Source organism: Myodes glareolus, chromosome 23, assembly GCF_982192425.1.
Source record: "Myodes glareolus chromosome 23, mMyoGla1.1, whole genome shotgun sequence".
NCBI lineage: Eukaryota > Metazoa > Chordata > Mammalia > Rodentia > Cricetidae > Myodes > Myodes glareolus.
The window spans coordinates 49371608-49394039 of NC_142048.1; the positions used below are offsets into that span (position 1 = coordinate 49371608).

Consider the following 22432-nt stretch of genomic DNA (forward strand, 5'->3'; position numbering starts at 1 on the left):
AAAGGACACACAGTGGAAGCAGGGCACTTCCCATGGTACCTGGCACATGACAAACTCAGTATGTGGCAGGGGCTGTTTTATCACCAACAATCATTACCAGCCTTGCTATTTTTTTTTTTAAGCTACAATGTGTATGAAAAGATTCTTACTACAGGTTTCTATAGGACTCACACAGGACTGGTCACGACTCCGAAGGACCGACCAGCCACACACAGACATTTTTCTTTCTTTCTTTTCTTTTTTACTTTTTTCTTTTTTTTTTCTTTTTCTTTTTCTTTTTTTTTTTTTTTTGCGAGCTATTGTATTGCCAAGCTCCCCTGAAACTGATTAACCAAGGCCAAGTGCTGGGATGGCAGGTACATGCCACCATGCTCCCCACCCCACCTCAAACCAGAAAGAAAAAGAGTAATTCTGAAATTCTGAAAAGGAAATCGCTAGGTCCAGGACTAATGGTTTGATAATGCCTGGGAATTTCTGTATTCACAGCTGTAGATCACTTCTGGGCCATCTTTCCCATCCTCGACATCTGGACCACATGCGTGGTGCACCCTTCTCCTGCCTCCGCGGCCACTGGAACATGGTCTAAGACGTGGCATTTCAGTTGGCTTGCCAGGGTGATGGCAGAATGGGATTTCCCTGTTTATCTTGAGAGCCTGTTGTTTTTGTATTTCACGCATCTTCTTGGTATTTAAAACAAGGAAATGCACTTATTACTGTTTTTACTACTCCACAATAACAGGAACAAGGCTTCTTACTAATAACCAACAGCTATGCTAGCTACAAAGCAAGTAAACGATTAAATTATTACACGTTCCTTATTTAAGATTCCGTGGAGGGGTCTTACCTGGTGCTCCTGTGTACATGATGGAAAAGACATTTATTGCTATAGTAGCAGCATAGAACAGAGGAAGCGCCTGGAGACCGTTTGGAACAGGGTCCTCCTGCATGACAAGGAGCAGAGTGGGATGTCAGGACCGAGAACATCTGGTAGCAACATAAACAAAGAGACGGAGTCCTGATTACAGGAAAGCAACATGGTGCGAGCTGCTGCCTCGGCTGAGGCAATCTCCCCTACACATCTGTGGCCAGCGCATCAGAGACCACATGAGCTGACGTGGCTAAGTTCACCTTTGCACCTACTAGTCCACCTTCAACAGCTGTAGGCTCTCTCCCCTCAGAAGCCCAGAGAGGCAAGTGACAGCCATCACAGCATGGATGGCAGGTTTTAAATGACTCTATGGCTAGACACATTTTAACTATTGAAAGGATGGCTCAGTGGGTAAGAGCACTGGCTGCTTGCTTTTTCAGAGGACATGGGTTTGATTCCCAGCAACCACATGGAAGCTCACCACTGTCTCTATTCCAGTTCGAGGGAATCCAATGCCTTGTGTGGACACCAGGCACACACATGCTGCACAGACACACTTGTAGGCAAAACACCCATACCCCCTCATAGGGGGACAGCAAGACAGCTCAGAGGGTAAACACTTGCTCTTTGATAATGACGATCTGAGTTCCACGTCTACATGTCATGTGACTCCTGAAAGTTGTCCTCTGACTTCCACAAGCATGCCGTGGCATGTGTGCCCCATACACAACAATAGTAAATCAATTATACAAAGCAAACATTTTTACATGTGCTACGATCTTCAAACTCTTTTAATAGGGTATAGTACTGAATCTTCAGCTACCAAAAGTTAATAAGAATGCTGGACTCTTTGTGAAATGCAAAGTTTATTTGTAATTCCAGGCTTTGGCTATGTGTCTCTGACGAACTTACCTCTAAGTTATTAGAATGCTATTTTTAAAATATATATTTAAAATATATTATTTTAAAAATATGTATTTAAAAATATATTTTAAAAATCAATGCTATTTATTTTACCTTTAGAATATGTATGGATCTTTTGCCTGCATGTGTCTATGTGCATCGTAGGCCTGCAGCACCTAGAGGCCAGACGAGTGTACTGGAACCCTGAGGCTGGAGCTCCAGGAGGTTATGGACATTTGGGGATGATGAGAACTGAACCTGGATCTTTTGCTAGTAACATGGACATAACTAGACGAAACTCGGCAACATGAAATAACCTAGGCCCTAGAAAGGAAAGTACTGCATGTGTTCATCTTCAGAATAAAAGTTTATCACACACAAGGGCAGAGGAGAGTGAAGGTCACTACAGGTAGGAAGGACCAAGGAGGAAGAATAAAGAAAGCACAGGGAACAGCTACAAAACATAGCTAAGCGGGGAAGCAGTGTGCTGTGTGGATCCTGTATGTAGCTAAGCGGGGAAGCAGTGTGCTGTGTGGATCCTGTATGTAGCTAAGCGGGGAAGCAGTGTGCTGTGTGGATCCTGTATGTAGCTAAGCGGGGAAGCAGTGTGCTGTGTGGATCCTGTATGTAGCTAAGCGGGGAAGCAGTGTGCTGTGTGGATCCTGTATGTAGCTAAGCGGGGAAGCAGTGTGCTGTGTGGATCCTGTATGTAGCTAAGCGGGGAAGCAGTGTGCTGTGTGGATCCTGTATGTAGCTAAGCGGGGAAGCAGTGTGCTGTGTGGATCCTGTATGTAGCTAAGCGGGGAAGCAGTGTGCTGTGTGGATCCTGTATGTAGCTAAGCGGGGAAGCAGTGTGCTGTGTGGATCCTGTATGCCCCCTTCAGAGATGGGACATAGTGGGAGGAAGTCAGGTTATGGGAGGAGGGTCCCTGAAGCCAGACAGAGTGGAGCCAAACCAAGGACCACAGGTGACATGACCTCTGGGTGATGGACGGGCTACCACTGGCACAAGGCAAGACAGAGAAATCACCACGGATGAAACCTCTGCTATCCTGGGCCCAAAGAGCCTACTTTTCATAAGCTGCTCACTTTAGGCATTTTCTCACAGTGACAGAAAGTCACACACACAGCAGGGCAACTACAGTCTGTGACAATCCTCTGTGTATTTCAAAGTGATGAGACTTCAAAGTTTAAGTGTCCCCTCCATAGGTATAAATCATAATCTCAGAGGTGATGGAAATGCCGCTTTGATCATTATACATTGTGTATAAGCATCAAATATAATATTGTGTCACATAAAGTACAAATGTTATATAAAATTAAAGAATAAAAATACAGTTATAAAAGAGACATCGCAGAAGCCCTTTGATAATCAAATAAGAAACGATGATCTTTTTATTTTTTTTGCTAGAATACTGAGCTCAATAAATTCTACTATTTTAAAATTCCATTTTATTTATTCATTTTGAGACAGACCTCACCATGTATCCTTGGCTGGCCTGGAACTCACTATGTAGATCAGGCTGGCCTTGACCTCAAAGACACACCTGCCTCTGCCTTTCCAAGTCCTGGGATTAAAGGTCACCAGGCCCAGGGAATTCTAACTTCAATCTTTTGGATTTTTTGTTACGTTTTGACAAAACAAATCTCTGTGTTTCATTTTTTTTATATACTCTTAAGTTAAGCCAGTGTTTCTACATTTAAGAAAATTGAAAAACACCTGTGCTGGGTAGTTATACATCAACCTGACACAAGCTGGAGTCATCTGAGAGGAGGGACCTCACTAGAGAATTGCCTCCATAAGATCTGGCTGAAGGTGGACCTGGAGGGCACCTTCTAAATCTGTGGTTGTGGGAGGGCACGCCCATTGTGGGTGGGGCTAACCCTGAGGAGGCGGTCCTGGGTTCTGTAAGAAAGCAGGCTGAACAAGTCACATGGAGGAGGAAGCCAGTGAAGCACCCCTCCACGGCTTCTGCATCAGCTCCTGCTTTCAGGTTCCTGCCCTGCTTGAGTTCCTGTCATGATTTCTCAGTGACAGGCTGTGACCTGGAAGAGGAAGTGTAACAAATCCTTCCTCCCCACGCTGCCTTGGCCATGGTGTCCATCAGTGTCCATCACGGCTAGAGTCACCCTGAAAAGGGCAGCAATTTTATATGGGGTAAGGAGATGGATTATTTAACTGTTTTTAATTAATGATCCAATTTAAAAATCTCAACACTTTTATTATATTCTGTTTAACAACCAGGAAATAATCGCCTTACATTTTTGAGATCTGAACCCGATTTCTGGAAGTGTCGGTTAACGAACTAAATTAATAGACCCAGGAAGCACTTGTGTGCTAACTCTGGCAAGGCATGGCCCCCTCGCTGAGGCTTCTGATTACCCACGGACACCCTCTCGCTCAAACTCCAGGGCAACCTGGCAATGGAGAACCAATTCTCCCACCAACCTACCGTTTCTAGTTTCTATTGAGCAGCACCAAACTGCATTCTAGAATTTAGCCAAGCATCAAATGAAGACAGCAGCCTCACCCACCTTGGTTAGGATGAACATCCGGATGAGCACGAAGAGCACACCAGACATGAAGCCGGAAAGAAGCGGTGATATAAACCAGGAAGCCACTGAGTGAGGAGAAAGAATCCAGTGAATGATAAGACCACACACAGGAATATCTAAACACTGCCACAGGAAGCGATACATTGCCCATATGAACACGTATTAGCAGCACTGCCTGCCAGCGTCAGAGCCCAACAAGCCCTCCCTCACGCAGTTCTTGGGCCCAAACACCCACACACGGCTGGTTATGCTGGTCAATTTCTGAGGTTCCCGAGCTCTAGCCTCCCTCTAAGTCAGGGGTTCTCAATCTGTGGGGCGCGACCCCTTGGAATGGCAGATAGTTTGCATATTGGATGTTTACATTACGATTCATAACAGTAGCAAAATTACGGTTGTGAAGCAGCAACGAAACAAGTTTATGGCTGGGGGTCGCCACAACCTGAGAAACTGTATTAACGGTCGCAGCATAGGAAGGCTGAGAACCGCTGTTCTAAGCCTTGTACTTGCTTTTATCAGTACATGTGGAGTCTGTTGTCCCAACGGTTACATATAAGGTGGGTCACCTTCTATTTCCTTTGACCACATCCAGCCTGGTGTTTTCCTTCCTCACATCTGATAACTACAAATCTGGTGTTAGCCTCTGCCGGGTGCTTCTAGTTCTGGCTACACCCAGAAACCACCTGGGAGTTTCCAAACACTGGCTCCGCCCCCAGACTTATGGTGGTGCAGAGTAAGATCGGAGTGTGGATCCTTCTTAATTGCTCCGTCAGGTAGTTCTAATGCGCTAGGGTTGAGGGCAGTTATTTCAGAAGCTTGGGAACATAAGGTGATTTTAATGGGGGCCCGAGACCCCGATTGGCAGGCCAGGGATCATTATGAGCTATATAGCTCCTAAGGATAGGACGGTTCTAGGAAAGAATGAACTCCCTGCAGGACAGCGATGGCACCGTCCACTCGGACTGAGGCTTGAGAGGATTGTCAGGGACTGTCTAGTGTAGATGGACCACTGTGGGGGAGGAACACCACAGTGCTTCCTCCAGGGGGCAGACCTGAGCAGCGTGTGACTCAGGGAAGTCAATAAAAGTGGCTTTACTCTGGGCTTCCCCACAACCTTAAACATTGACTCTTGGATTTAAGGCTTTGCCTCACTTGGGCCTAGCTCTAGTCTTTCTCAGACTCTGCTGATTTCAGTGAAATGCATGTTTCTTCTGCTTGGCAAGGACAAACAAGATACTGCTTTCAGGGGGCAGGAGAGATGGATAAAAGTGATTAAGATCACTGGTTGTTCTTGCAGAGGACCCGGGTTCAGTTCCCAGCACCCGCATGGCAGCTCACAACGGCCTGTAATTCCAGTTCCAGGGAGCCCAACACCCAGGGCAAAAACACCAATGCATATAAAACAAAATAAATTAAAAACTATTGATTTCAAAAGTTAGATGATGCTGTAACATTCTAAAACTGACATGTAACCGTGAACTCGCCCCATTCACGGAAATTGTAAAGAAAATGCATTACCTGCCTATACAATACTGGCCTTCTAACCCTTAATATTGAGGGGAAAGTATTGCAAAAGTAACTTTTAATAAAACTTACTCTAGAGAAGGCAAACTTTACTTGCCAAAGGTAAAAAAAGATGCCAATTACCAATCTTGACAAGCTCCATCCACTGCACTCCTTTGGTACCGATTGCCACAAGGGAGAACCCTATGGTTGAGCCGACTATGCAGTGAGTTCCTGAGATTGGAAGTCTCAGGAAGGATGCAATCAACTGCCAAACAGCTGAACCTATAGATGGAAAGACGAGTTAGAACCCCAGATACTCAATACAATGTCTTAGATGCCTGGCAGGGTGAGGGCATCTATAACATCACATCCCAGCATGGTAGTTTAAATGCAATTGGTCCCCACAATCTCAGGGACTGGCATTATTAGGAGGTGTGGTCTTGTTGGAGGAAGTTTGTCACTGTGGGGGCGGGTTTTAAGGTCTCATGCCCAGTGTCCGAGTCCACTTCCTGTTGCCTGTGTAAGATGTGGGGCTCTCAGTTTACCCTTCCAGCACCATGTCTGCCTGCACACTGCCATGCCCCTGCCATGATGATAATGGACTGACCCTCTCAATTGAAAGCAAGGCCCAATGCTTTCCTTTATAAGAGTTGCCATGGTCATGGTGTCTCTTCAAAGCAATAGAAACCCTAACTAAGACACCCTGAGTTTAATTTTCTATGGATTGTTTTCTTACAAAACACCAATCTCCTGACGAAAATCACTCAGAGTGATTACCAGCCATCACTGGTGAGTCATTCTGCTGGAAAAGTCTGGTTACAAGGAGCAAGCAACTAAAACATTACACACGAAAAAATTTTTAAAAGGCAGTACATTGGGAGGAAGTTTTGTTCTGTTTTGTAGTCCATAATGAGATAAGCTAAAAACAAACTAACAAGCCATATTAGTCCATGTAAGAGAGTAACATGTTGTATGGCCCTTTGACTTTTGCCACACATGTGAAAAAAAAAAACAAAACACTGAGATAGCTAACCTGGAACTGGGTATAACCTGAAGTTGGGCATTGCTCTCAGATCTTGTTTGCAATATTACTGGAAGCTCTGAGTTCTACGTTGTAGGTCACAGAAGCCATTTTCATAAGCAGGTCCTACACGGCAGGGAACACTGGGAGTGTCAGCTGGGAGACATCCCTTTCAGCAGCCGTTGCTAAGAAGGGCAAACAGAATGAACAACAAAGGCTAGGCTGATAAAGTGGACTACACTAACCCCACTGTTAACAGGGAAAATCAGGTTGCCTGGCAGGAGCCATGTCCTTAAGCAGCCCCCTGGCCTTTCCTTCAAAGAGAGCTGAGTGGTGAAGGTTCGCATAAGGCCACATAGGTCCTAGAGTGTGAGGCAAAGTGGACAGCTGCTCCAGCGAAGGCCAGGCATGCTGACCTTTTGAGTGGAGGCTGGGGTGGCGCCATATACATCTCTGAAGTGTGTGTTGAGTGAAGAAAGAATTAGCCATGTGCTACCATAAGGTCACGTCTCCAGGGTAGCACCCGCCTTTCTCTGGACAGTTCCCTAGGCCCCACCTCTGTGACCTGGATCAGCAGCAACTGGTTTGCCTTACACTTAAGACCCGAGTCAGGATCATGTTTCCTCGCTCAGAACTATAACGTAAAAGTATAAACTTTATGGTTTTGTAATATTCTTATACAGTTAACCTGGTCCTGTCGGAGGACGGTCTGAGCTCACCCTGTCGCACGCAGACTGAATTTTCCTTCCCGAGAGGTGACAGTGAGAGGTGGGATCATGGGAAGACAGGGTGAGGCACAGCTGATGAGGCATGGGGGCATGGGGCAGCCAGTGGACAGGAGCCACCCAACCCCTAGGAATTGCTGAAGGGATACAGAGTCATATGGACATCAAGACGAAAACTGAAGAAAGATACTTGTAAGATAATGACATTCTACAAAGAGGGAAACGGATGGGCTATGGAACAAAGCTATCAAGAGAAACACAGGGAAAATGGGAGACAGACTCCTTTGAGATAGCACATGGTGTCTGGAAGATTAAATAGAAGGCAAACAAAGGTTCAGGGTCACATGAGGGTGAGGGGTACGCATGAGGAAGGGTAGGGTGCTGAGTGAGAACAGGAAGTGAAGGGTGGGGAGGCCTGACGGTTTCGTGCACTTCTTGAGGTGGCTTGAGAAACGGTTTGTCCTGTCAGCGTGTGGGATCTCCACAAGCGGATGGCCAGATTTGAATTCTCAGGTTTTTGGAAGCATTGCTGACTTTATATGAAGTGGGTTGATTGTCTACAGGGCTAAGCAAGGGGCCTCAAAAGAGCTTGTTCGAGAAGTTTAGGTGACATTGACAGGATCTTCTACTCAACCCACTTACCTCTGACACCAGGCTTTTAGGCAGCACAGAGGCCCTAGGCCTGGGGACCAGTCAGAACAGAACAGGGTGCCGTGGATTGAGGAGAATGAAGACAGAGCAGGAGAGGAAGAAGGGAAAAGCTGAGGAGGAGCGCAGACAACGAGGATTTGGGGTTCTCAGCAGACTTGGTCAGTAACAGAAACCTTGTCGTGGTTTTTGTTTGGTTGGGTTTTTTTTTTTTGGTTTTTTGTTTATTTGTTTGTTTGTTTGTTTTCAAGACAGGGTTTCTCTGTGTTGCTTTGGTGCCTGTCCTGGAACTAGCTCTTGTAGACCAGGCTGGCCTCGAGCTCACAGAGATCCACCTGTCTCTGCCTCCCAAGTGCTGGGATTAAAGGCATGTGCTACCTTCGCAGGGCGACCTTGTCGTGTTAACGTTCGGGACGGCTCCGGCTCGCGAGGAATTCAGTCTTTAAAATCAGGTCATACAAATTCCCAACCCAAGGAGCTCTCCAGTTCATCTAACCACAAACCAGAAAGGAAACAGCAGAAGCAACCACCACCCCTGAACAAACCCAGAGAAGAGAGAAACCAAAACAATCGTGTTATTCAGACAAACCCTCAAATTGCCTTGGTAAACCCAAATTCTAGTTGAGGTTTAAAAAAAAAATCCTTTACTCTTTGAATAAGGAGCCAAAGGCCGCGGGTGGGAAAAGTAGAAAGTGGACAAGTCGCGCCGCTTACGAAACCAGGAGCGGGGACAGACTGCTCAGCTCCTCCAAGGCCGCCATAGGGAGTTCTCAGTGCGCAGGCGCACATGGCATCGCCTAGGCGCTGAGACTCACCCGGAGAAGGTTCTGTGGGAGGGGGGCTCTACCTAGGACTGAACCTGTCAGTGTTTCTCTGTTCCTCCCACAGTTTCAATAGCCCTTTCTCACGACACCTTAATGCAGTGGTTCTCAACCCTCCAAACACTGCGACCCTTTAATACAGTTCCTCATGTTGTGGTGAGCCCCCCAACCATAAAATTATTTTCACTGTTACCTCATAACTAATTTTTGCTACAGTTATAAAATCATAATGCAAATATCTGGTTTTTTTTTTTAATAGTCTTAGGCAATCCACATATGACCTTCAGAGGGTCGCGACCCACAGGTTGAGAAACACTGCCTTAATGTCCTAAAAAAATGTCAATTTTACTAATGGCTATTAGGAAACTACAGGTTAAATTGTAATTTGAAACAACAAAAGTTAAATTAATCAATCTTTTTCTTTTCTTGGTACCGGAGATGGCCAGGGCCTTGAGTATGCTAAGGGCAGATCCTGCCGTAGCATACTGTCTCCAAGAATACTACCATAGTACTGAGGGTTGTTCTCCGTGCCTCATGCATGCTGGGCAAGCAGTCTTAGCCCAGAAGCACACTCAAACTCATAAATATTTTTTTATAGCTACATTTTTGAAACATTCCATCATACACAATGAAAAAAATCATAAAAATATAAATCAACTTTCAAGGTTGGTTACAGATAAAATTTAAAACATACTCACTGATTTTATATGTATATATGTATATAAATATATGTTCTTTAGAAAGTTTAAGATATCCCTAGGACAACAAAGCAATATTCTACACGTGGTATCCTGAGGCTCAAGTGTATTTTCAAATGGCTAAAAGTTTGAGAACATGGATGCTTGCTTGTTAAAATCATAAAGCACAAGCAATGAAAATTGTATCGTAAACACAAACCATTAAACCAGCTTCACCACAGTTAAAACGTAGACCCCTCTCTCTCATGGGAATGTCAGTGGGACAGAGGGAGCCGAGGGCAGAGCTACTCACCAACCATTGCACTCACTTCCCCAGCCATGAGGGTCTCCACGGTGTCATTGTAGAGGTTCACGTCGATGATGCCCTTCCGGATAGTCTCCCCTACTTTCGCTCCCAGGAGCACAGAGCCAGTGGTTTCAAATATCGAAGCCAGAATGCATGCCTGTCTCAGGGTTACCACGCCAGAGCCCACTGCGGTTCCGAAGGAGTTGGCAACGTCATTGGCACCAACTGAAAAGGCCAGGATGAAAGCAATAATAAAACCCAAAATGACCATCCACAGATACCCATCCATGGCCATTTTGGAGAATGGGCTCTGGGGGACTTTTCTTGTGCAGAAATATTTTAAATAAACAAAGTCTGAGGTTGCTAACTTAGGGAGGCCAAGAGTTCTTGCAAACAGCGAGTCTGGTCTGGAAAGTGCTGGACAATGCTGAAGTCTGAAGAAACTGTTAGCTGCTGGTTTTGGAACTACAGTCAGTACAGTTCATTAGGTTGTGTTCAGTCAGTGGTACAGCACATTCCATATTTTTTCTCCCAGCCTGGGAAAGCTGTGATCTTTCTTCCTATAGAAGGAGAACAAAGAAATCAATCACTATTGAGTACCTGTAACAGTTAATTCTTTCAGAAGTGTTTAAAGCCTGCTAATGGGATCTGTCTTTAGCATGTGACAGACCTGACCACAAAGTAATTCAAGGAAGATTATAATTAGTCTTCCCTCCAAACCAACCAGAAATAAAAGATAAAATACAAAGCTGGCTTCTAGATTGTTTAATACCCACAGATCGACAGGATGCCATTTTAGATGAAGTGTTGTATGCACTTTGAAAAATATATCTGGTCACTGTTTTCAGAGAACAGTTTTCAGAGAACAATTTCCTCAAATGAGTAACAGATAAAGAATACATCAAAGTTATATCATTTTCTAAAATGTCTGGAATGTGCCTGGCTCCTTGGAACACAGGTTGTATAATCTCACTGAGTGGCAGTACAGAGAGAAGCCCATTTACATTCATGTGTGGGAAAGATGTGTCTTCAAACTCCGGAACAAGTTACTCCTCCTGGGGGTGACCAAGGAAAAACTACTGAGCCTCGGAGGAGGGGCACAGAAAATAGAGGATGCAGCAGCCAGGGGCAAGCTGGTCACTAGCCACTGTCTCTCATCTTTCTCAGGGAGGACCAGAGACCTCACTGGGCAAGCAAGGTCACCACCCACCCCAGACCACTGTGGTCCCAGTCACCCCTCACCCCAGCTCTTCACTGCTTGAACTCACAAAGCTCAGTCTAATAACCCCAGGGCTTTGGTCTCTGTGGCGGTTTGCATGAGAATGGCCCCTATGTGTTCACATCTGAGTACTTGGTCTCTTGTTGGTGGAACTGTTTGGGAAGGACAATAAAGCATGGCCTTGTTGGAGGAAGTGTGCCACTAGGGTGGCCTTTAAGGTTTCGAAAGACTGGCACAATTCCAGGCTTGTTTTACTGTCTTCTATTTTTGGACCAAGCTGTGAATTCTCCGTTATCGGAGACTTCCTGCTGCCATGTCTTTGTGCCACCGCCATGGACTCTAACTCTCTAATAAGCCCAATTAAAAGCAATCACGTTGTTTTTCACAGCAAACTGGAACATAACTAACACAGTGCCTGATGACTCCACCCCATCCCACCAGGAAACCCTCTCCCCGAAAGCCCCACGGCTCCCCCCTACTCCATTTAGGAATCTGCTCCATTGTGACACTCAGGATGCTGTCCTGATCCTGCAGAAGAGCACCCCTTCCTCTACCACCTCACTCATCCCTCTTGCTCCTAAAAATCCAATTTATCACCCCATTCATTCATTCACTCACTCATTCATTCCCCCCTTCATTGTTCATTCATCCTTTAGGAGGTGTGGCCCGTACTCTCCCACTAGAAGACAGAGACCTTCATGCATTGCAGCAACTCCAGGATGTAGAAAATAATCAGGCTATTGAACGAACAGAGAAAACAGTGAGGAAGGGGAGAGACGAGCTTTGCTCTGCCCTCCTGGGAAAGGAGACACTACAAGGAACACACTTGGGAGCTGGGAGCGTTGTTCTGTTAAAATACTGTCAAGGAACCAGATTTGCTTTTGTGCTGTGTGGTGAGAGGCACAAACAGTGGAGCCAAATAGTGTGTTCTTTCCTAAGTGCTTACTGCATTGAGCAGAATGAAGAAAGCTCATCTCACATGCGGCATGTGCTTTGGTCAATCAATAGTTAGGCATGGGTGGGAGAAAAGAGAATACAAATTTCTTTGTATACAGTTTGATTATGGCAGTATAAAAAGTTAACATAAAAAGACCAAAAAGAGGCCTGAGAATGTAGCTCATTGGTAGCATTCTTGCTTAGAACAAATGAGAGCAGGGTTAACTCCCTAGCACTGAGGCAGGGGGAGGTTAAAAGGTAACACACACTAACTGGTATTATCAGTATAATCTATGAACTTTCCTTTCCAAAATGTATTTTGTGGTTACACGCTTCTCAAATAAAAAAATAACTTACAATAAATAAGCCTACAAACATATTGAGCAGTATATATAAAATGCAATAGTTATAAAATTAAGCAAAATACATACTGACACATGCTACATAGTTTAAGATGGTTATTCCATGTGGGTTCTATGTGAGACAAATGGAAGACTGCTTTCAAGGCAGAAGATAACACTCTACTGAAGGAGAGCTTATGAATATGGTTAGTATTAATATGTATATGAAAATCAAAATAGATTTGGGGGGGGCACTGGATTTATGGCTCGTGGTTAAGGGCACTTGTTGCTCTACCAGAGGACCTGAGTTCTGTTCCTAGCACCTACACTAGGTGGCTGTGAGCCACCTGCAACTCTAGCTTCAGGCTGTCTAATGCCCTCCTCTGACTTCGGTGGGAACCTGCAATACAAACACACACACACACACACACACACAACCGGGACTACTACTCTTTCTCTTAAAATACTTTAAAAAAAAACCAAAACAAAATCTTGCTTTCTACCTTGGGTAGGCTATAAACCAGAGTAGTCACCCAGTGAGTCTTTGCAGGGTATCTCCTTCCTTAGCAACGCAGAATGAGAGAAATGGGTGGCTACTGCACAGCTGGGGTTGTCAGCACAGTGGAGGAAACAGACTCCAATCAAAAACGACATAAGAACTGATTCCGCGCGGCTGCTGACTAGTACCGCATGAGAGAATGGAGTATGTCCTCGTCTGAGGGCAGGGAAGGGCTTATGCGATCCCGGCAGGGAAAATGACCTCTGCGACCGTGGGAGGCATTTATTCCAGTCAATCCTCAGGGTGGGAAGGACAGCAGGTTGGGGGCAGGCAAGGATGAGGGAAAACACGATGACACCTGAGCTGGGCCACTTTAAAGACTAGCCACCACGTGAAGTGTCAGGGAAGGGTTTGAATCAAAAGGCATTGGTATGATCAGAACGGGGGGTGTGTGTACATATATATACACACATATGCACATGTATGTTTACATATATACACACATATACACATATATGTTTATATATACATATGCACATGTATGTTTACATATATACACATATACACATATATGTTTACATATATATATACACATATGCACATATATGTTTACATATTTATTTATCTGTGATGCATAACTGCACATGCCAGGGAAGGTTAGGAGGGAGTCAGAGGACAACCAGTCGGAGTCTCTACTTTGTGGATCCCAGGGATCACACATAGGTCACCAGGCTTGGGGACAAGTAACTTTACTTGCTGCTGAGTCATCTTGCCAGTCCAAACACAGGACTTTTTAAAAGACCATCCTGGCCGTGGTGGGGAGGACAACCTGCTCGGGAGACAAGTATCAATGTGGGCAGAAAACTCTATGCTACTGTGTGCTGAAGCCGACAGTAAGGATGCTGGATTAGAACACGGGCAGATAAAGGGAAAGAGGCAGCTTCATTCACAGTCGTGGGCTAAGAGGGGCTGGAATGAAAAACAACCAGGTGGCTTTCTCTTCTTCCTTGTTGGGTTGTTCCTCTCCAGTGACAGTAGGGGTTGGTGACAGGCTTTCTTGGATATGCTGCACACAGAAATAAATCACCAGAACACTGGAGACAATAGCTGTGGACATGCCAAATGGCTGTCCTTTGCTTTGTTTGGGTGAGAAATTAGTCATTTTTTATGTTACCTTTGACACCAATTTCAGCCCAGAGATTCCCTTTTCTACTGAGGTTTCTTATGCCCACCACTGTCAAGACTTTACCATGACTTCACCTTCGTGTTCATGCCCTAACCATTGTACTCATGGCTGGTAAGTGGGCTGAGGAGAAGGAATCGCCACTCTTTTGCAATCTAAACAATCTCTTTCATTTTCAAAGTACTTTGTATTTATAAGGACAAACAAAACACTTTGGATTTTCCCCTTTCCCATTATTTATTTTTATTAAGTGCAGGTGAAACAAAACGAAATGTAAAAATAAACACACAACGGACTGGAAAGATTGCTCAGTGGTTAAGAGTCTACATTGCATTTGCAGAGTACACAGTAGGGTTCCCTGCACACTTGTCAGGAGGCTCAAGACTGACTGCCTGTAGCACCAGCCCTGGAGGATCCCACGCCCTCTTCTGGACCCCTCAGGTACTACACTCAAGCACACAAACCTACATGCAGATATATACACACATAATTAAAAACAAACCTTAAAAGAAATAACCCCACAGTCGGGAGCACAGGAGATGGTAAGGCTTCTTTAACTGAGACCCTGAAAAGCCAGATGATGTCATGCAGACAGCCACATAATAACTTTCTAAGAATTACAGATGTCCAAGTCAGAGCAGTAGAGATCTGATGAGGTATTACATAAGAGGGAATTGATGGCATGAAAGCAGAATTTTGAAGATCAGTAAACACCGACTTATCCAATAAATGATGCGGAGAGAACTCAGCACTGGCTATCTGGAAGGGGGAAAAGCTAGACTCAGGGGCTGGATGGCGGCTCAGCAACCGAGAGCACTGTTTGCTCTCCCGGAAAACTCAGGTTCAACCCTTAACATCCACATTTGCCTCACAATTGTAACTCCAGGCCCGAGGACCTGATGCCTTTTTTGGCCTTCGAGGGTACTGCATAAATGTCATACACACAGAATAAATCCTTTAAAAAGAAGAGCTATATTCCTTAGCTGACATCAAAACAAATGAGTTTTAAAAGTAAAAACTGAACTCTAAAGAGACTAAGAAAAGATACAACTAGATATTTATTTAATATTGGAACGGGGAGGCTTAGATATGAAGTAAAGGTAATTTATAAAAAAGAACAGACAGTGGAGTTTATAAAAAGAAGATGGAGAAAGTGATATCTTTTTAAAAATGATTTTTTTATATGTATGAGTGTTTTGCCTGCATGTATGTAAGTGAAGACAAACATTCTCAGGCTGTTTTTGGACAGACTCACAGCTATTTTAAACCAGGAATGTGAAGGAATTGTGGCCCCAAGCACATTTATGGAAGACGAAGTTTGGGTAAGAAGGTCCCTGCCATGGAATACTACAAGAGGTTTTACACACACACACACACACACACACACACACACACACACACACAATTTTATTTTTAAGACAGGATCTCAACTATATAGCCCTGGATGACCTGGAATTCACTATGTAGACCAGACTGGTCTTGAATGTTAGGATTAAGGAGTGAGCCACCCTATCTAGCTTTAATTTCATTATTATTTGGGTTTTTGAGACAGGGTTTCTCTGTGCAGTTCTGGTTGGTCTGGAACTCACTCTATAGACAAGACTGGCTCCGAACTCACAGAGATCTGCCTGCCTCTGCCTCCTGAGTACTGGGGGATGAGAGGCATGCGCCATCACCACCCATCCAACTTTTATTTTCTTTTAATACATGCATAGATATAGATAAACATTATTTTTAAACAGTTCTTTTTTGAGTTTTGGTCTTCTGTCTCCTAAGTGGCCTCAAGCTCACGATGTAGCCAAGGGGACCTTGGGCTTGTGACACTCAGACTTGGCGTCACAGCTGTGCAGCCCCATGTGGTATGTGACGTTCTAAAGGACCGGCCCTCTATCCCCTACATTCCATCAAGTTAACTATGGTCGCTGACCACTTCTACATGAAAGGTTATGGGTTTCACTCAGTTAAAGCTTTCTTTCAAAGAAAGGTTTCCCTGTAGAGGACCCTCAACTGATCTCCCAATTTCCTTTCAATAAAGCCCCCAAAACAACACATCCACTCCCTAAAAATATAAGAGCTACCTACTTTTGCCGAAAGCTGAAACTGAATCTTGTGTTTTGACACTGTAGATGAAGAGAGGTTCCTACCTCTTCAATGATGTGATGCATTGTCTAATGACTCTCCACAAATGGTGACTCAGATTCCCCAAACACAAAAATTACTAGCTTTTCCTAGTAAATGAGATAAAATGAAACATTCATGTTTGGCATCTTACTCTTCAGAGAACGGCACAGCAGCAGAAAGTGTGTCTTTTTAGCATTTCAGACGCAGACCTTGTCCTGAGGAGTTACTAGTCACATCACTCTCGCACGGCACATGCCAGCATCCACATCACACTTTAGAATCCTTGACAACAACAGGCAGGAAAGGTGGCACGTGGAACCTAGCACTTGGGAGGCGAAGGAAGGAGGATAATGAATTTGAGAGCATCTCGGGCTACTTACTAAGGTTCAAGATTTATGCAGGCTACATAGACAACCTGTCTTGGAAAGTCAAACCCTGGGGCTGGAGGGCAGGTGCGGTGGTCAGGAGACTTGTGCACTTGTGAGCTTCAGTTCCCAGCACCCACATGGTGGCTTACAACCATCCACAACTCCAGTTTCAGGGGATCTGAGGACATTTTGTGACTTTCATGGGCACCGGGCACATACATGACACACACACACACACACACACACACACACACACACATATACATGAAGGCAAGATACACACACACATACAATAAATAAATCTAAAATAAATATTTAAAAAGTCAAAACCAAATCAAACCAAAATGCCCTTAAAATGTAACCATATAATTGTGAAACTAAGAATGGAAGTCACTGGACAGTTCTGAGATAGTTTTGGGGTGTTGTATGCATGTGTTGTGTGTGTGTGTGTGTGTGTGCATATGGTGTGCACACAAGTCTGTATGTGTGCCTGTGGAGGTCAGAGGTTGACATGAGGTGTCTTCTTTAATGGCTTTCTGCAATATTAAAAAAATCTTTATTAAAATTATTTATTTTATGTGTATGAGTGTTTTGTCTGTGCACCATTTTTTGTGCTCCGGGTACCCAGGGAGACCAGAAGAGGGCGTTGGATACACTGGGACTGGAGTTACAGAGGGTTGTGAGCTACTATGTGGTGCTGGGAATCTAACCCAGGTCCTCTGGAAGAGTAGCCCATGTTTTAACCACAGAGCCACCTCTCCAGCCCCTCTATCATTAGTTTGTTTTCCGAGGCAGGGTCACTCGCTGAACCTGGAGCTGGACTAATGGTTGGCTAGCAAACCCATGGGATCCTTTTTCTCAACCTCCATGCCCATCCAGAGAGTGGGTTACAGCTGTACGCTTCCCTGCCCAATTTTTCATATGAGTGCTGGGGTCTGAGCTTAGATTCTCACATCTGTACTGCTATGTTTTACAAACTCCATCTCCTCCCCCACCCCAAACATTGTTAAAACAGCATATTTACAAACATGCAAAGCAGTCAGGGGAACACAGGAGCCTGAAGAGGAATTTTGATAGAAGCAGAACTAAGGAAGAAAGCAAGAATGGATGGCAGAGAGGAGAAAGAATAAAGGGCAGGATAATCAAGTCAAATGCAAGACCAGACTCGGGGCACAGGGAACACAGGCAAAAGGAAACAGCAGAAACAGGAAGATGGAATGTTTCCTCGGCAGGAGCCAAGAATATGAACAGCCCGAGGGTGCAGATGAAAGACGGCACCTGGCACCGGAGGTGGAGATCTGGAGAGGGCGGGACGGACAGTTTGCTGACATCTTGCCACTTCTTTTCTCTCCCAGGCTGTAAAAGGGAACATTTGTCTCTCTTCTGCAGGGAAGGGGAAGAGCACAGGTTCTGCTGGCAGGACTCCATCCCTATTCCTGTCTGGTTAGCTACTGGTTACACTGCTCTGGCAAGTCACCTCGGTGACTAGCTGGGGAAGCGGGGAGACTGTGCATAACCACTGAGGGCTCGCCAGGCAGAAACCAGAGCACGGCAACGGTTAGAGTCATTAGCAAGTAGGAAAACAGCTAGTTCAACCAAGGACCATGTTTGAAGCAATGGCGTCAAGAGGCAAAAAGAGAAACTATTTAGAGGGCGCATTAACACACACTGTATGAACCCCGTTCCCAGGAGAGCGAGGCGACAGCTGCTGGGCCAGGCCTCGACTTTCTCCCAGCAAAGGTTCCGTCTTGTATTAATTGCTTTGCTGTGATAAAACACCATGACCCAAAGTGACTACTATTACTATTTCTTCTTCTTCCTTCTCCTCCTCCTCCTCCTCCTCCTCCTCTTCTTCTTCTTCTTCTTCTTCTTCTTCAACATCATCATCATCATTATTATTTTCATTGTTCTATTAGTAATGACCTTGGCTGACTCACATGCATATTCTAAGCCAGTTTGGTCTTCTATAAAATGTGAATGACGAGTACACTCATGTCTCTTACAAAATCAGTGTGAAGCTACATCTAACAACATAAAGTATTTTGTAACTGTGACATGCTTCAGGCAGCTTGAAGGAAATGACTTCACTAAAGACAAAGGAAAGAGGCTAAGGATACAAACCCTTCCCGCGGGATCCTTCTCATTCAGGGCCTCTCCATGGCTAAGGAGTGACACAGGCTGTAAGGGACAGGGACTCCCTGGGGTTGGGGTGGGTGAAAGGAAGTAAAGAGAAAGAGAGTTAAGAAAACACTGACAAGCTAAAGGGGCCTAAGAGGAAAAACTTACGATGGCGGAGCCATAGCTGGGGCACGGTTCCAAGCCAGCCGGCCAGGGATACGTACTGAGGCCCTGTCTCAGGAACAGGAGGAGAAGACAGGAGAGCCGCAGAGGTAGACAGCCTGGCAACTCCTTCCAGAGCAAAGCATGTGCTGACCAGACACCCAGTCGGCTCATCTCAGGGGTGTTTAGCGGAGGGGCATGATGACACTTGTCCGCACGGGAAACATTTGCCTTCAATTTTAAGTCTGGTAGCAATTACACACTGCACATTTTTCAAAACTCAAAGTATACACTTAAATTTGATGTGCTTTATTGTATATAAATTAAAACTAATCCACTATAATCCAGGTCACACAGAGTAGGCCTTCTGGCAGTTTTTCTTCCCCACACGTAGGTATTACCCACTCCCTCGTCCTCTATGCTAAACAAAGATAGAACAATTCTTCCTACGTCATGAAAGGGAGCTGCTTCCACAGACAGCTGGCCAGTTAGGGATAGGAGATGGCGCACGAGGAGCTGCGATTTGATTCCCAGCACCTGCGTAAAAAGCTAGGTGTGATGGCTCAGGCTTACAACCCCAGCACTGGAGGGGCAGAGACAGGAGGCCTCTGGAGGGAGGCTAGCCAGTCAAGTCTGACTGCTGAGCTCACGCTCCAGGGAGAGACCTTGTCACACAGGGCATGGTGGCACATGCCTTCAATTCTAGCACTCAGGTGTCAGGCAAGAGTATCTTTGTGAGTTCAAGGTCAGCCTGATCTACATAGCAAGTTCTAGGGTAGCCAGGCCAACAGAGTGAGACCCTATCTAAACACACACACACACAAATTAAAAAACAAGATCAATAGAAAGTCACCTGAATTGGCTTCTGGCTTCCATATTCACACACCACCACCACCACCACCATTACCTTCACCACCTGGCACCAAAATAAAAAATTAAAAACAGCTAGTCCAAACACCAAGGAGCAAGTCTGAAGCAATGGCGTCAAGAGGCAAAGAGAGCAACTACTTAGAGGATGCGTTACACACACTGTATGAACCCCGTTCCCAGGAGAGCAAGGCGACAGCTGCTGGGCCAGGCCTCGACTTCCTCCAGCCAGGGGCTCTGTCCTGCACTAGTCACTTTGCTGTTATATAACATGACCCAAAGTGACTTATGAAGGAAGAGTTTATTTCGGCTTATGATCCCAGAGGGGTGAGAGTCCAACTTGGTGTTGGGGTGGAGACCAAGGTGTGCCAGCAGGAGCGAGACACTGAGAAATCCCATCTTTTCCCATAAATACGCCACAGTCAGTGCGAAGTGGAAATGAAATCTGAAAGCCCACCCCATGACTGACTTCTTCCAGCAAGGCCCCATCTCCTATACTTCCCCAAACGGCAACACGGAGACCAAATGTCCAAACTCCTGAAGCTACGGGAGACGTCTCTCACTCAAACTACTGCATCCTCCCTGGGGAAAGAGCGGGCCTCTCCATGAAGGTATGTCGTCACTGCTGCTTGCAGGAACCCTGAAGGTGCAATCCCAGTTCATCAGCGTTTACATTCAGCAGGAAGACACTCCTAAGGTACGACAGACGGAAGCTATTTTAAACCTGGGCCCGTGAGTCCTAACAGCCAAGAGCTGTGTGGAGGTCACTTGAGTCTGAGACGGGCGTGTTGGGATAAACTTATCACCCTGATTGGTGACTCCAGTATCAATTCTAAAACCAGTTCTGGGAAGCTCCCTGCTGTTCATCTGTGGTGTAACTCAAAGGTCTGAAATGCTGTCATCCACAATCAGATGTGCTTCAGAAAGTTCAAAGAAATAGCACTTTCTGTGGGGAGGGGGGATTGAGGTGGTCAGACCAAGAGCTTTAAAAAAAAAAAACATTGTATTTTTATTAATCTTTTGAGGAATTCACACATGTATATGATGTATTTTGGTTGTATTCACCCTCTGCTAAACTATATATAGCTCCTGCCGGATTACGTCACCACCCATTCCCTGTCAAATTTGTGTCTTTTTGTTTTTATAGCCCACCATGTACTCTCTGTGCGGCCCATATCTACATGGACACGGGCCATCCCATGGAGCATGGTCAGCCTACTACCACGGACCACACTCAGGAGGAAAACTGCCCCTGCTCTATGATGGAACTCCTCCTTGTTCCTCGATGGTACTCCTCCCCGCTCTATGATGGAACTCCTCCCCACTCCACGATGGAACTCCTCCCCGCTCCACGATGAAACTCCTCCCCACTCCACGATGGAATGCTGAGTTTGTGCAGGGAACCCCTGCTACTGTTAGTTGGTGAGGGCAGTATCCTGTCAGGTTCAGAAGACACTGCTTTGCCCTGGCCTCCCGAACCTCTGGCTCTGACAGTCTTTCAGTCCCCTGAGTGCGGAGGGGAAGCAATGTGATACAGATGGCCCATTTATAGGTAAGCACTCCACAGATACTTGTTTACTGCATTCTGATTGGTTGAAAATTTTTGTGTTAACTACCATCAGCATACAAAGAAATTTTTCTGATTAAGAGAGAAAGACACACTAGTCTATGGGCACAGAGAAGAAAATTTAGAGGGCAGCTTGATACTATGTCCATAAAGCATAGACATAACCACATCTTAGACTCCTTCATGCCCTCGAGTTTTACTTTTAAGGGCATCTGTCACTCTGGTGGCTGAGGACTTGGAGCAAGGCCCTCCAGCCTGGGGCGTCTTTTTCTAGGGGCTACGTTATAGGGTTTGTCTACACTCAGTTACATGGGCTCCTTCTCTCAAGTCCTCCCTTTATCTTCCTTGTGTTTCTCTGGAGGTTTGGCCACTCAGGCTCAACTGAATAAAAACGTCCTCCCAGTGCCAAGTTCTCTGCAGGTGTTTTTCACTGAAGCATCTGAGGTTAATGTTTACACCAAATAGCTCGTAACCACGCATTGATTCCTGTCCTGGCTCCTAGAGCTGGAGAATCTCAGGACACCGGAGTCTGAGAGCTGCCTAGAAGCTTTGCCGTCCTGAAGACAGGGCTGGCAAGAGAAAGTGATCTTAAACAACGAATCCCTAAGCGCACCACCTAGTACCGAGTCAACATCATAGCAGGAGAAAACTCCAGTGAACAAATTCAAGGAACCTACGTAGTGGAGTTCCTGGCTGACACTCGTCAGGCCTTCCTGGTGACAGTAATCCCGTCTGGGACAGTGATGGTCCCTGGGGGCCTAGAATCGAGTAGAGCTGAGGCTGAGGAGAGAACAGGAAGGATATGGGCCAGGAAGAACGCTGCCAAGGCTTTGTCCTTGGAAGTTATCAAGGTTACTTGATCCCTTCAAGGCTTGTTCAACTCTGTAATTCTACATGAACCAGACCACAGGATTGGAAAGAGGCAGTTTGGCCTAGAACGGGAACCACAAGATTGTTTTGTGGGGAGAGGTGGGTGGAGATTTCCGACCCTTTCCCAAGCAGGGCAAAGCAGGGTCTCTGAT

The 22432-nt window shown here is 45.5% G+C and overlaps 1 protein-coding gene across 4 annotated transcripts in view; it reads right to left on the reverse strand.

Moving 5' to 3' along the window:
* The window catches only part of Slc20a2 (solute carrier family 20 member 2), a 91919-nt gene that overhangs the window by 21243 nt on the left and 48244 nt on the right, over positions 1-22432 (reverse strand). For 3 of the 4 annotated variants that reach the window (XM_085680702.2, XM_048456325.3, XM_085680703.2), the window contains exons 2-5: positions 10036-10589; positions 5972-6112; positions 4307-4392; positions 845-941 (exon numbers count right to left, since the gene is read on the reverse strand). In XM_085680702.2, coding sequence (XP_085536828.1) covers positions 845-941; positions 4307-4392; positions 5972-6112; positions 10036-10324 — 613 coding nt within the window. In that variant the 5' untranslated portion in view covers positions 10325-10589. The remainder of the gene's footprint in view (positions 1-844; positions 942-4306; positions 4393-5971; positions 6113-10035; positions 10590-22432) is intronic. The other variant, XM_085680704.2, reaches the window with a different exon arrangement.